The sequence below is a fragment of the Mustela erminea genome, chromosome 3 (assembly GCF_009829155.1).
Source record: "Mustela erminea isolate mMusErm1 chromosome 3, mMusErm1.Pri, whole genome shotgun sequence".
In the NCBI taxonomy this organism is placed as follows: Eukaryota; Metazoa; Chordata; class Mammalia; order Carnivora; family Mustelidae; genus Mustela; species Mustela erminea.
The window spans coordinates 123,418,611-123,433,101 of NC_045616.1; the positions used below are offsets into that span (position 1 = coordinate 123,418,611).

The 14,491-nt window shown below is 42.0% G+C and overlaps 1 protein-coding gene across 1 annotated transcript; it reads right to left on the reverse strand.

Annotated features, from left to right (window-relative positions):
• Positions 1 to 1,655: 1,655 nt before the first annotated feature.
• GRPEL2 (GrpE like 2, mitochondrial) lies at positions 1,656 to 12,086 on the reverse strand. Its single transcript, XM_032337380.1, has 4 exons — positions 11,884 to 12,086; positions 9,323 to 9,476; positions 8,151 to 8,232; positions 1,656 to 3,689 (listed from the first exon to the last, which is right to left on the reverse strand). Exons 1-4 carry the CDS (start codon positions 12,060 to 12,062, stop codon positions 3,325 to 3,327), a joined length of 780 nt encoding a protein of 259 aa, XP_032193271.1. The 5' UTR covers positions 12,063 to 12,086; the 3' UTR covers positions 1,656 to 3,324.
• Positions 12,087 to 14,491: the final 2,405 nt, after the last annotated feature.

Consider the following 14,491-nt stretch of genomic DNA (forward strand, 5'->3'; position numbering starts at 1 on the left):
ATTTGGAAGGCAGCTATGCTCACCACTATACCACCAACGCGAGGCTGGGTATTTGGCAGCCAGTTAAGCAGATGTATAGACAAAGCCAGGCAGAGCTTGACAAGGACTCATGGAAGCTGAAGATCTGTGTAAGGCCACATGTCAGTGATCTGGCTGAGAGGATCAGAAGTCCAGGAGTTCAAGTGACGTGACTGAAGCAGACAAGACAACTAGAACGAAGAAACAAGTGTAAGAAAATAAGGCAATGCCAGAGAGGAAGGCAAAAACAGAAGTCCAGATCTAAGAAATACGTAAGAATCAGAATGAAGCAAGGCCAAGGAGGTAGAACAGACAAGACTTCAACCCCAAGGCAGGGTGTAGAATGAACGTCTACACCACATCCATTTGGCTGGGCTGCTGTGGGATCTCAAGGTACCTCTGCTGAGTGTTGACAAGATGGGTCAGGAGTCAATGAAGTGACCATAATGTCAATATACAGGCAGACAAAAACACTAAACACAGGAACTAGTTATGTCAATTCAGGTTTTATTGAAGTTGCTTCTGAATATTCTATTTCATCCTTAGTCTTCCCTATTTGATTTGCTTTAGTGTACAAGAACCTTTCTTCACTTATCAGATCCGTTGCCATGAAAGAGCACCAATTAACTTATCAGTATCAAACTAATTCCCTTATGACAGTGAAGAAAATCCGTGAAAGGTTTGTAGAATCCATGTATTAAAACACCAGGATCCCCTCATCAAGTGAGCCAAAGCTTCCTTACATATCTGCAGGCCTACAACATTTCACTTTACCAACAAGATTAAAGTAATGAAGAGCAGACACAATTTTCTTGCTCCTCCAGTCTGAAAGTGTGGATTTCTTGCATTACAGTTGAAACAACAACAACACACACACACAGAAAAAAACCAGAAGCTGGAAGGAAAATAAGTCACTGACAGATTAAATTACAATTTTTTCTTTTTTTTTTTAATAGAAGCACCACTTAACCAGTTTTCCCCTATGCCTAGACTTTAGACAGCTATTAAAAACATAGGCAAAATAACATGTATAATAGAAAGTAATAAAAATAAATATTCGAGGGCCTACTGTAGTAGACAATTTACACATTTCATTTAATCCTCACAATATTGTGAGGGAATTATAATCATTGTACAAACAAGGAAGTAGGCTCAGAAGGGTGAAATGACTGGGGCCCCAGATCACACAGGTGACTGGGCTGGGATTTATGTTCAAGTCTATGCCTCCACAGCCTATGCTCTGTTATGCTGCTCTGGCTCTCAAAAGCCTAACTTTTGAGATTCTTATCATTATAGCTCCATCTTCTAAATTTACACTTTTAAGTCTGCATAACTACTGAATAATAAAAACATAAAATTATTCTTAATCTACTTGCTAAAACAGGAGGTTGCAAGGAATATTAGAAGACTCTTCAAGTACTCGAACATTTCATACCTAAAACTATGGTTGTTCTAATTCACTGATGACGACAGCTAGTAATTCAAGTAACACATAGGTAATTGGCTCCTTTTCTTGTTGTCACCATCTGTCAATCTCAAAGGAATGAAGGCAAAAAAAAGACAAATTCCTATTTCGAAATCTGACTGCTCATTAAATTTACAGTATGCACTTACTGGAAAGCCCAAAGAGGTTCTGGTTTTAAAATCTTACCACCAGTGTTTCGTTTGCTTCTTAAAAGCACTTTTTTTTTTTTTTTTTGAGTATCTAATTCTGGTGGAGATGGCAGGGCCCACTGGGGGATGGTTTTATTGATACATATGTGGAGTGTGCTGGAACTATCTATGATGTCTAAGAGGGTAACTTGTAACACTCCACAGAATGGGGTCATAAAATTCCAGTAGAAACGGATCTACTTTATGGATAACTAATTTAAAAAGCCTGAACCTACCTATGCAAGCTGGATGTCTAATAATCTTTGTCCGCTGGGGACACATTTGCATGTTCATTACAGAACTGCTGGATCTTAAATGATTAAAGATAAAATCTAGTTGTTCCTTATTCAAGTTCTCATTGAAATGTAGTTTACTAGTTTCAGACATTTTGAGTCCGGTCCTAAAAAAAGGTCTTCATGATTAAGAAGCTGAAAGGGGGAGATGAGCTCATCATTAAGGCCTCTTCTAACATTAAAATCTCCGTAACTGACCTCCTTTCTAAAGTTCGATTGATAGGTCATTCACTTGCTCCTTTATTGAACAAATCTTTTACAGAACACCAGCCATAAGCAAGACTGAAAAAAATAAAAAATAAACATATAAACAAATAAACAGCTAGATGTTAATATATGTAATATAAGGCAGATACAAAAACTGGAAAATAAAGCTTATCAGCATGAGAGGTAGTGATTTGTGAGTACCAAATTAAAAAAAAAAAATTCAGCATTAACTAAATGAAATGAGAAATCGTAGGAACCTAACATTTTTGCCCTGAACCCCTGCATAATCTAATAAAGGATGATGGCAAATTTGACAAAGTGGAAGATTTAGGGGCTAGTGGAGAGAAAAGCTGTAGGTAAATTACCTACACAAACTGATTTGGGTCACTAGCTATTGGTGCTGCCTTGGTTTCCCTGAAATGATTATATACCTAGGGAGGCTGAAAATAATTGTAAGGTAACCCAGCAAAGCATAAGGTTTCTTGGTCATATTTGCTTGAAAGGAACCTGGCATCTTGAATTTCTTGATACTCCCTGCCTCCCAAGTCTTGCCTGGGCCTTAATTAGCCCTTGTACATGGGACAATGAGTGTGAATATACCTGGCAGGGGCTACAAGGACAAAAGATGGCTAAAAGGAAAATAATAAAAAGGGGAAGTCCTAAAAATCTATGTGTATAAAAACCAACCCAAATGATCTAAATTCATGTAACCTAAAGCTTTATCATCTAAGTACCCAGATGTTGAACCAATCCCTACCATCTCCTTTCCCCATGAAATACAAGATTCCTGTTGTAGGGACCATTAGAAAGAAACATTCAGTTGAAAATACATAAACATATACTCATTTCCACTTTTAAAAAGATTTTCAATTGACAGTCATCAGAGTACCAATTTTAAAATAATTTTCTTAAACATATTTGGACAAAGGCCATAGGATCACTTGTCACATTGTTCAAATGCCCAATGGCAAGACTTCTGATAAGACCAAATAGGTCACATTCATCAGTAGAGTATCTTAGAAATAAAGCCAATATGACTAAATCCAAAACAGATTACATGAAGTACCTCATGTACAATACAAACCTAGTTTAATAAATAAAGGAAACACAGGTGGCTGTACTCTGGGAGAACATTCAGTTCTTCATGGCCCATTCATAGTCTTCTCTGAGACTCCACTGCCACTTCCACCCTGGCAAGTCTAATGGTTCGGCCGTGAAGCTTGTAGCCATCTTGCCTTACTAACGCCACAGTGCCAGGCTGTACCCCAACACCTGCTGGCACATGACAGATGAGTTCATGCTCATGAGGGTCATATTTGTCACCAATGGGTGTCATCTTCTCTAGGCCATGTTTGGCAAATACACTTTTCAGCTTAGCTTCTAAAAGTGATAACCCTCGGAAGATCTTCTCCAAAGTGAGCTTCTGATCCCCAGACTCTGTTTCTTCAGAAATGTACTCTGTAGTCTTCTCCAAAATGTCTGCCACTTCTACCAAGTCCTTACAGAAACTCTGAATTCCTAGAGAAACCAGACACTTTTATTGTTTGTGAAGAAAAATCACTTTGCTCCTAGGGGAGGAGTATGGGGAATGCCTAGGGGAGTGGCTAGTATACTGGATACCCCAGGAAGTGGGAAGACTGACGCACAGGACCCAGGGATCGTCATCAATGATTACCACCTTAATCCAACTGACAAATCAGGGTTTCTCTTGGAAGGCATATGACTGGGAAGCCTATTAGGAAAAGGGGAAGACGGTTAGAACCTAAGGACTAGGTAAGACTGAATGCAGGATGTCAGAAACCCGTGCTTTAAAAACTGGATCATTAGGTGCCTGGGTGGTTCAGCTGGTTGAGCAACTGCCTTCAGCTTAGGTCATGATCCTAAACTGGGTCCAGGATTGGGTCCCACATTGGGCTCCCTGCTCAGCTGGGGGTCTGCTTCTCCCTCTGACCTTCCCCCTTCTCATGCTTGCTCTCATTCTCCCTCTCTAATAAATACATAAAATCTTAAAAAAAAAAAAAAAAACCGGGATCATTGTTTCTTGTATTTTTATGGCTATTCACTTTTAGTACTGACTTATGTACAGTTTTGAAAATTCTTGTATGTCTTAATTTTGCTAAGACATGCACTCTCCATAGGGATAAGATATTGGTATTTCATGGGGTAGGGGGCAATAATACAGAAGTTAGTTGAGAACACCATGCTAAGGGAGATTCAGGAAGGTTTATTCTTGAGGACTGGTTCAACCGGGGTAGGGAAGTAATATGCTCCATAGAGGAGGTGAGTCTCTAACTGCCTGCTCCAAAGTTACACATATATGTACGTACATATACTTGCTGGAGATGGGCCACAAAACTTCTAAAATCTTTTTAGTTTTATGAACTGTTCTAAAAGTAAACTCAATTGTTGAGTAATCTCATTACTCCCAATGTAGCATCTTGATTTTTCTTACAGAAATGTTAAGAATGTCATCATTATAGATATCTATGGTAACAGCAAAGCCCTGGTGGAACTAGTGAACGATGAAGGACTTTGTTCATCTGGTTTTAATCCAGGGACAGTTTTTAAAAAAAGATTTTATTTATTCATGGTGGGGGCGGAGTGCACCCATGAGTGGGATGAGGGACAGAGGGAGAAGGAGAAGCAGATCCCCTGCTAAGCAGGAAGCCTGATGTGGGGTCTGATCCCAGGACCACGGGATCATGACCTGAGCCGAAGTCAGTCACTTAACTGATTCTGGGCACCCCAATCCAAGGACAGTTTTAAGGCTATGCATCAAAATAGGGAGCCACCTTAACTGTATTCAGAGGTAAAAAGGAAGATCATCCACAGGGAGGCAATAAAAGAGATGACAGAGAAGAAATTTCTTAGACTGGCTGCCTAGATTCTGGAAGGAACAACTGACAGAGGTAGGAATTCTATCTTTAACTTCTGGGTGACAGAGTCCATTTATAGCATCTTGAGCAAACAAGTGTAATAGGATTCAAATTAATCTAATAATAATGTACATAATGGATTTGGGGTGCCAGGGCATGACAGATGGGCAGGAAGTGAAGATATCAGAAGAAATAGAAGAACCAAGTGAAGGAATGCTGGTATAATGTGGGAGATCTGGTGTGGAAGAGGAGGTAAAGGAGAAGAAAGAGCAAAAGCAGCAGGCATCTCCAGGGAACCAGACCTGGTGTGAACGAAGTTCCACGAGATACCTTCCCCACCTCTACTGGGGATGGTGGCCATAAATATTAATGGCTATTAATGAAATCAGCTGAAAAAGTAGAAAAGATTTGCCTCAGGCTTGAGAAGTATGCTGATTAGATCAAAACTCCACCCAAGAGACAAGAATGTCTCATAAAGATCAACCAGGGAGTACTAAAGGCAGATTCTCCTGGCTACTAAAAGAAGACATATACTCCAACAGAATTTTGAAAGCGGCAGGCTTCTGGGCAGACTTGTACATTGCCATGGTACAAAGAACCCTGACTTCTGTCCAGTCAAGTTGTATGAATTTGGGTAAAAAGAAGCTCAGGTTCTCTTGTTTGTACAGTGAGTGGTTCAGTCTCTGATTCTATTCTAATTACTGTTACTTCAATAGGAAGTAGGTGTCTGAGCCATTTCTTGGGAGTGGGGGTGGGGGAGAATCTTTATGACCTGTTTAAGAGTCGATGAGTTACTGAGACAAAACCTTCCCTGGAAGGAGAGTCATCATGCTATATTACATATCAATTAAATAATAAAAGCGTTCTATTTTTTTTCTAACCCCATGCTCCCTGACCAATCTTCAATTTTTCAAAGTATTACTGGCCACTAAAAAGAAATGACTCAAGCAAATGACTTAAGTGGCATACTGCTAGACACATTTTGCTCTCTAAATGAATAAATTAAATTATCAAATTATTTTTGAGCTTAGCTAGTATTCTGTTCCTGGGAACCTTATCAATTCTTGAGGGAACTGATATAAGTGATATAACCCATCAAAGCCTGACTTCTAATAAGCCAATTTACCCTGCTCCCCTCAAGCAGGAAAGTCTTTCCCAGGTACCAAGTTGGTTTACTTGCTACACAATTCCTTGTAGCTCAAAGGTTAGCAAACTTTTCCTATTAAGGGCCATATAGTAAATATTTTAGGTTTTGTGAGATGAGGCAAAAATCAAGGATCTTATGCAGGTGATTATTTCTACAAATTTTTATTTTTACTTACTTACTTAATTAATTTAAAGATTTATTTATTTACTTACTTGACAGAGATCATAAGTAGGCAGAGAGGCAGGCAGAGAGAGGGGATGAAGCAGGCTTCCCGCACTGAGCAGAGTGCCGGATTTGGGGCTCGATCCCAGGACCCTGGGATCATGACCGGGCCAAAGGCAGAGGCTTTAACCCACTGAGCCACCCAGGCACTCCAATTTCTACAAATTTTTAATAATAAAATTCAGAGCTGTTTATGGACTTACACATAGGCTGTAGTTTGCAAAGCTCTGTCCTGACGGTTGGAAATAAGACATTAAAACTTGGATGAAACATCAGTAATACAATTTAGGGGTCAGTACTTAGCTGGTAGCCCTGAAACGTGGTACCTCTAGCACTGAATGCAAAGCAGAAGGCTATGCCAAAGCACTGGGGCTGGACAGGACAGGAATGAAGTGAATTCTATGCACAAACAGCAGATAAAATCCAGAGAACAGGGACTAGTGTGACATGGGGGAAAAAATAATAGACTGGCGGTCAGGAGCTAACGGACTTACGTCTCTATCTGTCACCAATTAACTTTTTCCAGCTCATTTGTAAAAGAAGACTGGACTACATACAATCCAAGGGCTACTGAAGCCCCTCCATTCTATGTGCAATGAAAGTATAATCCTCTTAACGAAACTGTGAGTAAGGCGAGTAATCACAGATCTGCCTTCTACCCTTCAATCTATTACTAACATTTACATGAAGACATTTGGGACGAGTTGTTGTGTGTTCAGAGAAATATCTGTGAAAGACTTTATTTTTTATTTTTTTTTTAAATGTGTGGACTTCAAATGTATATATATATTTAAGATTTTATTTTTAAGTAATCTCTACACCCAACGTGTGGCTCAAACACTTAACTAGAGATCAAGTTTCATGGTCCACTGACTAAGCCAGCCAGGTGCCCCTGAAAGACTTCAAAGATTGAAAGACCAAGAAGATTATTCAGTCATCAGTGAAAAAACAGATATGATCTAGTACAACTTCCAGAATTACCTGTTCCCATATGGTCCGGGGCTTTGTCTTTGAGTTATTTGCTAACTTATTAAGTTGTAAACACTGTTGGTAATGCAAGTGATTTTTGTCCACAGTAGTGAAAACTGTCTGGTGGAGACACAGTTGATTACTGCACTATGGTTACATACTAGTTTGCTCTACGAAGCAAATTTTAGTATTCCTGATTGCCCATGCGTCTCGCTCTTTGGATTTTCCTCTGAACATCTTAATGATTCACTTGTTTTTTAATGAGTTAAACAATTGGCTGCGTAAGCACTAGAATGTTAAGTGTACGTGCTTGAAAAATTAAGTAACAAAAGTTTTGGTCAAAACAAAGGCAAGTATTATTTTAGTAAATAGTTCACTTGGCAACATTCCCAATAAAAATCTCACAAGACATATGGCAAGAGTGGAAGGACAGAGTAGGATTGGTTTAGGACCTAGATGTGTTTTTTTACTATGTTCAGTTTGTAAGGATACTGTCAGTATCATTAAACTAAAAGGTATTTTTTTTTTTTTTGAGAGAGAAAGAGAAAGAGAGAACACACCTGCACAAAAGGAGGGGAGGGGCAGAGGGAAAGAGAGAATCCCAAGCAGGCACCATGCCCAGTGCAGATCCCAACATGGGGCTCAACCTCCCAATGAAGATCATGACCAGAGCCAAAATCAAGAGTCTCATGCTTAACCAAATGAGCCACCCAGATGCCCCAAACTAAAAGGTAGTTTAATTTTTATCATGAATAAATCTCTCACCAAATATCTTGGCATCTTCTACACATCTCTGGGTTCGCCGCCTTATGTTTTCACCATCGGCTACCGCTCTCTGGTATCTCATCTGACACCAAAAGCAAAGTCAAAATGATCAGAAAATACATGCTTGCTAGTGGAAAAGAATTTTTTCTAAAAAGATTTTATTTATTTATTTGAGAAAGAATGAGAGAGAGAGAGAGAGAAAACACTCATGAGAGGGGGAAGGGTCAGAGGGAGAAGGAGATTCCCCGCTGAGCAGGGAGCCCGATGAGACACTGGATCATAGAACTCCAGGATCATGACCTGAGCTGAAGGCAGTTGCTTAACCAACTGAGCCACCCACATTCCCAAGAAACGTTTTTCCTTACTTTACAAACTTCAACCTTGTGATAGGTTTTTATAAAAAAAAAAAAAAAAAATGAGGAGCTGCAGGAATCTTAGATCAGCTACTAGAAATCCCGCATCAAAGCAGGAACCTACTTTGTAGAGCAACCCCGACAGGCTGTCATTTAGCTTCCTACTCTGAAGACTTAACAAGGTGTTTTCAAGCTCATTATCTTGAGAGAAAGCTTCCTTTTTCACAGGCAGCCAATAATGCCACCCTCTTTCTTCCATTGAACTGAACTCCAGGACAACAAACAATAAGTTTTAAAAGTGTGTCTTCTATTTGAAGGCAGTTAGTTTAGCTCCTTTAATCTTTTCCTCTTTCATTCTTATAATCCTTGATTCCTTTAATTGCCTTCACAAGACATGCTTTCCTACCTCCTTACCATTCTGGGTAGTCTTGCTTTGGAACTAACTAATTACCGCCCTCAACACGTGTCTGTCAACCCTGGTAGGCAGAGTATGCCAGATGTAGTCTGACTAGCAGAGAACAGTGATAAGAGACACACTCATTCAACAAATATCTACAGAGCTTTTACTACATGCCAGGCCCTGGGCCTCCTCTGAAGCTACCACAACATTAGGTATGTAAGTACTGTGACAGCATGTTTTTAACGATGATAGACTACTTTGCCTAATAATACCTAGCAGGAGAGTAGAGATGGGGTGAGAGGTAAAGAGCCCACGAGAGGAAATTTAATTAAAAAAAAAAAAAAAAAAAAACGGACACAAAAACTGTGTGGATATATCAACCAGAGAGGGGATGTGAGGAACCGACAAAATCTACTCACTGTTAAGTCCTGGACTTCCTTCTCCAGTTTCACAGCTTTAAGCTTTAAGGCTCGTTCTGCAAGAGAGGGCCCAAGCTCATCGGGAGGGTCCTCAGAACTGCAGGCCTCACCAGCAGTTCTCTGGGTGGCAGTGCTGAAAGGATGCGGCCATCCCCTAAAGCGAGAGGGAAGGGGCACATGAAGAAATGCCATCACACAGAGCCAAACTGCTCGCAGTCACAGTAACACCACCAACACTTATAAAATATAAAGTTATTAAGTGTCAGACACCACTGTCAGGTTTTATGTAAATGATCTTTTCATCTCACAGTGTGTGAGAGAAATTATATTATCAATTTTTCTTTTAAAGATTTTATTGATTTATTTGAGACAGAACACGAATGGTGGGAAGGGGCAGAGGGAGAGGGAGAAGGAGCGGGACGCCAGGACCCTGAGATCATGACCTGACCGGTAGGCAGACACTTAACCAACTGAGCCGCCCAGGCTTCCCTATCATCTCAATTTTATAAATGAGAAAACTGAAGCTCAGAGAGGCTTATGACTGGCATAAGACCACATAATCAGTATTGTGTTGAATCAGGATACTGAACACAAGGCAGCAGAAATAGCTAGAAGTGGGGACGCAAAAGTCAGCAAGAGAAAACCGAGTTCTTATGCCCAGAACCAGCAGGGCAATATCAGAAGTGGGAAATCAAAACACAAAGCCATATATTTCTGATTCAATCCTTCATTTTACACATGGGGAAAATGAAGCCCAGTAAAGGGACTGTGTCAAACTGGAGTCAGGCCTAGAATTCTAAAGCTTTCTTGACCACAAGCTCCTAAGTTAGGCTCTTATGAAAGAGCACCTGTGTTAAGAGAAATCCTGACTTGGGAACTCACGTCTGTGTAAAATCAAGTCGGTTAAACACTTATAAAACACTATACGTTCCAGGCTATGAACTATAAACTGAATAAAATGGATCTTTGTATTCAAACATGTTTGTAATCCAGAATTTCATACAGCTCAAATGTCTGACGTATAGTTGTTTACAAAGGAAGAACTTTAGAGCAGGGCCTACTTTACAAATCTTGGATTGTAGCAGTTCTCAATCCTCCTTCAAGGAAGTTTCCATTACACTTTCTGGATTCTCATAACTTGAAGTAAAATCAACAAAATCAATCTGTGAGTACAAAAGGTCTTTAAAACAAATAATTTATTCATATGAACCGGCATATATCGAAGAACAGTCATTGAGGTGACATCCATGCAAAGATTTAAAAGGGGTAAAAAGTGTTTGCTTTTTGCAAGGGAGAGGGAACAGTCAGTAGAAAGCTATGGGCAAGATGACTTTTACGTCCTAGACTTTCCAGGACAGCCCTGAACGCAGTTATTACAGCCTGGTTTCAGACTGTAAACGGTTCCACATTTCTGGTTCACAAAATATGGTCACCATAGATTTGGGGCAAATCACACAGGGTGAAATACCTCCTTCCTCCTCAACGAACAAACTACATTTATTCAACTGAAAGTAGGTCATAATACTCCCAAGGGCCAGTTTAAAGAGAAAACGGCCAAAGCCCAAGTCTGAAGCGGAGAGTTGAGGCTGAGCCCTTCAATTCCTTCTGCTCCAGAACTGGAGTGAGGGGAAATTATATCAGAAGCTAACTTTTTTCTTCTAGTCACGTCCCTACATCACAAACTGCCAAAAAGACTTTTAAGCCCGAAACCCAGAATTCAACAGAATTCAATCTCGCACCCAGGTGCTAGGGTAGGGTGCTAGGTCAAGTGTGTAAAGATAAAAAGGTGGCAAACAGTTTTGCGAGATTCCCGGATTCCCCGCAGCTTAATTTACACTTCAGAAGTCCAACCTTACTCACCCCACAGTTCACTCATTTTTATTCTTTCTGAGGAACACACAGTCAAACACGGAGTCGCCCTGAGGATAATTAACGTTGTTCACTTTTAATAAGAGCCGATTCTAGAGCCCTGAGTTTGGAAAAGTTACTGAACTTTCTTAAACCTCACTTTTCTCGATTGAACCGGAGAAAAAAAAGAACTACCCATAAAGTTCTACAGTCGGCATGATAAGTAAACAAAAAAAGGTGCCGCAGCCGATGGTGAAGAGCAGCAAATGCAACTTCACAGACTCAGGTGGAAGAGCCGTTTGGAGACCAAGTCGACCGCCCTCCTTTTACCGAGAGGTAAAGTGAAGCCGAGATAATGTGGAAGGGACTGGCCTAGGGTCACACAGGGAGTCGGCGGGGAGAATTCAATGTAACCGCAGACACCCCAGACGGAGGAAAAGGGGCCCGGAGATGTACATCCCCAATTCAGTCGATGCTCGGGGCTCAAGAGTTCCCACCTCCAAGGAACGTGATCTCGGCTCTTTCTTGGCCTGGCAAGGAAACGCAGCTGTGTGCCTCAGTTTCCTTATCTGCAAAATGGGGCCGTGAGTGCCGAATCGGACAGCTGAGAGGTCTGGTGAGTCATCTCGCGCCCTCCGGCCCACAACCGCCCTTCCAGCTTGCTTGTCTCGCACACTACCCTCAACCCGCGACCCGCGGCCTGCCTCGCTCACCTGCCTTCGGACGCGGCACTCGAGGCCAGAAGGCGTTGCACCAGCCGCCTGACCGCCCATACGGACCGCGCGGCCATATTCCCGATCTCGGCAGACGGAGGCAGCGCACGCGCAATTGCTCCAAATGACGAGATGCGCGAGATACCACGCTTCCCGGCAGCCTTCGCGGGCGCTCCCATTCCAGGACCCCGAACCTGTACGCCACACTTCCGGTTGTCCCTGGCGCGCGCGGTGCTCGTGCCTATCCGGTGTCCCCGACGAAATGCGACACTTCCGGTCCCCAGCGAGTTGGGTGCGCCGGGCGGGTTCCTGTGGCGGGAGTTAGGCTCCGCGAAATCCGCGGTCACCGGAGGGGATCGCAGCTGTACCCTCAAGTAGGTTACGTGAAATCGTAAACAATAAGTGAATGCAGACGCGACCTAAAGTCAAAATATGACCGGTGTTTAACGAGGGCCGCGGTGCCGCGGAAGCCTAGAATACGTTGTGGCCGAGTGTCGGCAGTTTTCCCAGAGGAGACAATTGACAGAAAGCTGAAGAATGAGTAGATGAAAGGAGGAGGAAGGTAGTTCAGGTAGAGGTAAACAGCATCTGCAAAATCCCAGTCAAGCGGGAGAGTGTATTTCGAGTAAGGCGCCGACCTATTGGAGGGAACGGGGGCCGGCAACACAACACAATGAGCGGAACGGGTCCCGCGAGGGGTCTGAGAAAACTTAAAGCCCGACTCCGCCATTACTTTTACCTGCTTTTTTGTTCCAGTTCCCTTGTTTTCTGACTTCGCTATTTTTTTTAAATGTGTATTTTCTCACTATGTGAGCTCCATTAGGGCAGAGATTAGTCGGTTATTGCCAATGAACGATGGAACAGTTTCCTAATGTAGTACCCCAATTTTTTGCTCCATGAACGTCTTACTGATTGCAATGCGAACATGTTACAAAACCTTTACATGTTTAACGGGTCGCTTTGACTCCTGCAAAGAGGCAGGGAGACAGGCTGTCGTACTAGTCCACGCAAGGGGAGGACTGTACTCTGTCCTGGAGATCCCTTGAAGATCTTTGTAACACCCTACCTAAAGTAGCTACTATTTTAGGTGTGTCCTGCAATTTCTGTTTCCATATTTGTATTTTGTTTTGTTTTCTTTTTGTTCTCCCAACTAGAGTTTGAGCAAGAGGGTGTCTGTCTTGTTCACAGTGGTTATTTCTGACATCTAGTACAGTAGGTAGGTATCCATAGTAGGTTCTCAACGAATATTTGTTGAATGAATTAATGGTTGATGTCAGTGGAGATAGGATGAAGTGGATGAATTGTAGAGAGATTTAGTGTGGAAATCTGTCAGGAAGTGAGGATAGATTGACGATTGGGGTTGAGGGCACTTGGAATTGCCAGACTAGTTCCTGGATCCTCCCTAAGGTCCTCTCTCTCTCTCTCTCTCTATATATATATATATATATTTTTTTTTTTTTTTTTTTTAAGAAATGGGAAGTGTGTTCTCATCATTCTAAATCTTCACTGTAGCATGGCTTACTTACACTGTAGCTATTTGGGTCAGGTTTTCTCTCTACTTGTCTGTGAGTTCCCTGAGGACAGAGCTGGAGACTTTTGCATCTTTTAATTCTATCCAAGGCCCAGTCCAAATGTGTTGAAACCAACACCTGATGTTTTCTTTTGGCCTCGGGAGAAGAGCAACATGGGTTAAGGAGGGATTATGATCCACTTTTACATATATGAAAAGTGAGGCCAGAGAGGTTGGTACATCTGCTCAGGGTCCCCCACTGAGGATTCAGGGACACCAGAAATCCCAATAGTCCCAACACTTGGCAGGGTCGGAAAGGATGGAGCTTCAAATCCCCCTAGACCCATGAGTCTATACCTTGAAAACAAAACAAACAAGGCATTTTAACAGATGAGGACTGGCATCTATGCTTTAGCCATTTTGTTTGCACTTCTCTTAGCTAAATAGCCTATACCAAATGTGCTGCATATGTACGTCTTTCATTAGTCTGTTTATGAAGTGCTACTGTTCTTCTGAATGCTGCAGTGCAAGACGGGTGGTGGGGTAAGATGTGGATGAAATGGAACTTTGGACTAAGAGGAAGGGCGGCTGGCTCCATCACTTACTGTGGGTCGTGTGAGTTACATAACCACTTTGGGTCGTGCAAGTTACATAACCGCCCTGGGCTTCAGTTTCCCAAACTAAAAACTGGGTAATAGAGCCTGTGTCACAGAGTTTTAGGGAAAATGTCTGGGAAAGTGATGAGCAGTTAGCACCAGGACTGGCTATGCAATTTAAAAGGCAAAAGGGAAATGGGATGCCCCTTGTTCAAAAATTACTAAGAGGGTTAATAGCAGAGCCCTAAACCAAGGTCAGGGCCCCACTAATCTTTGTGACTGCACAGGTTGCGTGCCTGTGAACCTTGGCTAACACAGTACCTGATTCGTGGAGTGCTCACTGTACCCCCTCTCCAGGATTCCCAAGGTCTTTCAGTGGGGAAAAATGCTCAACTGCAGAATAACCGCACGAGAAAGAATACACACCGAGGACAGAGTTGGGGTGTTGGGTGTCATTCCAGGATCCACATTTAAAAAAAAAGAACATTAACAATGTAGATTA

Coding starts and splice junctions, on each gene's coding strand:
- GRPEL2 (XM_032337380.1), bottom strand. CDS start 12,062: ATGGGAGCGCCCGCGAAGGCTGCCGGGAAGCGTGGTATCTCGCGCATC. Junction 8,233..9,322: donor AGGAAGTCCAGGACTTAACA/GTGAGTAGATTT, acceptor TTTTGGTGTCAG/ATGAGATACCAGAGAGCGGT. Junction 3,690..8,150: donor AGAAGATGCCAAGATATTTG/GTGAGAGATTTA, acceptor TGGTTTCTCTAG/GAATTCAGAGTTTCTGTAAG.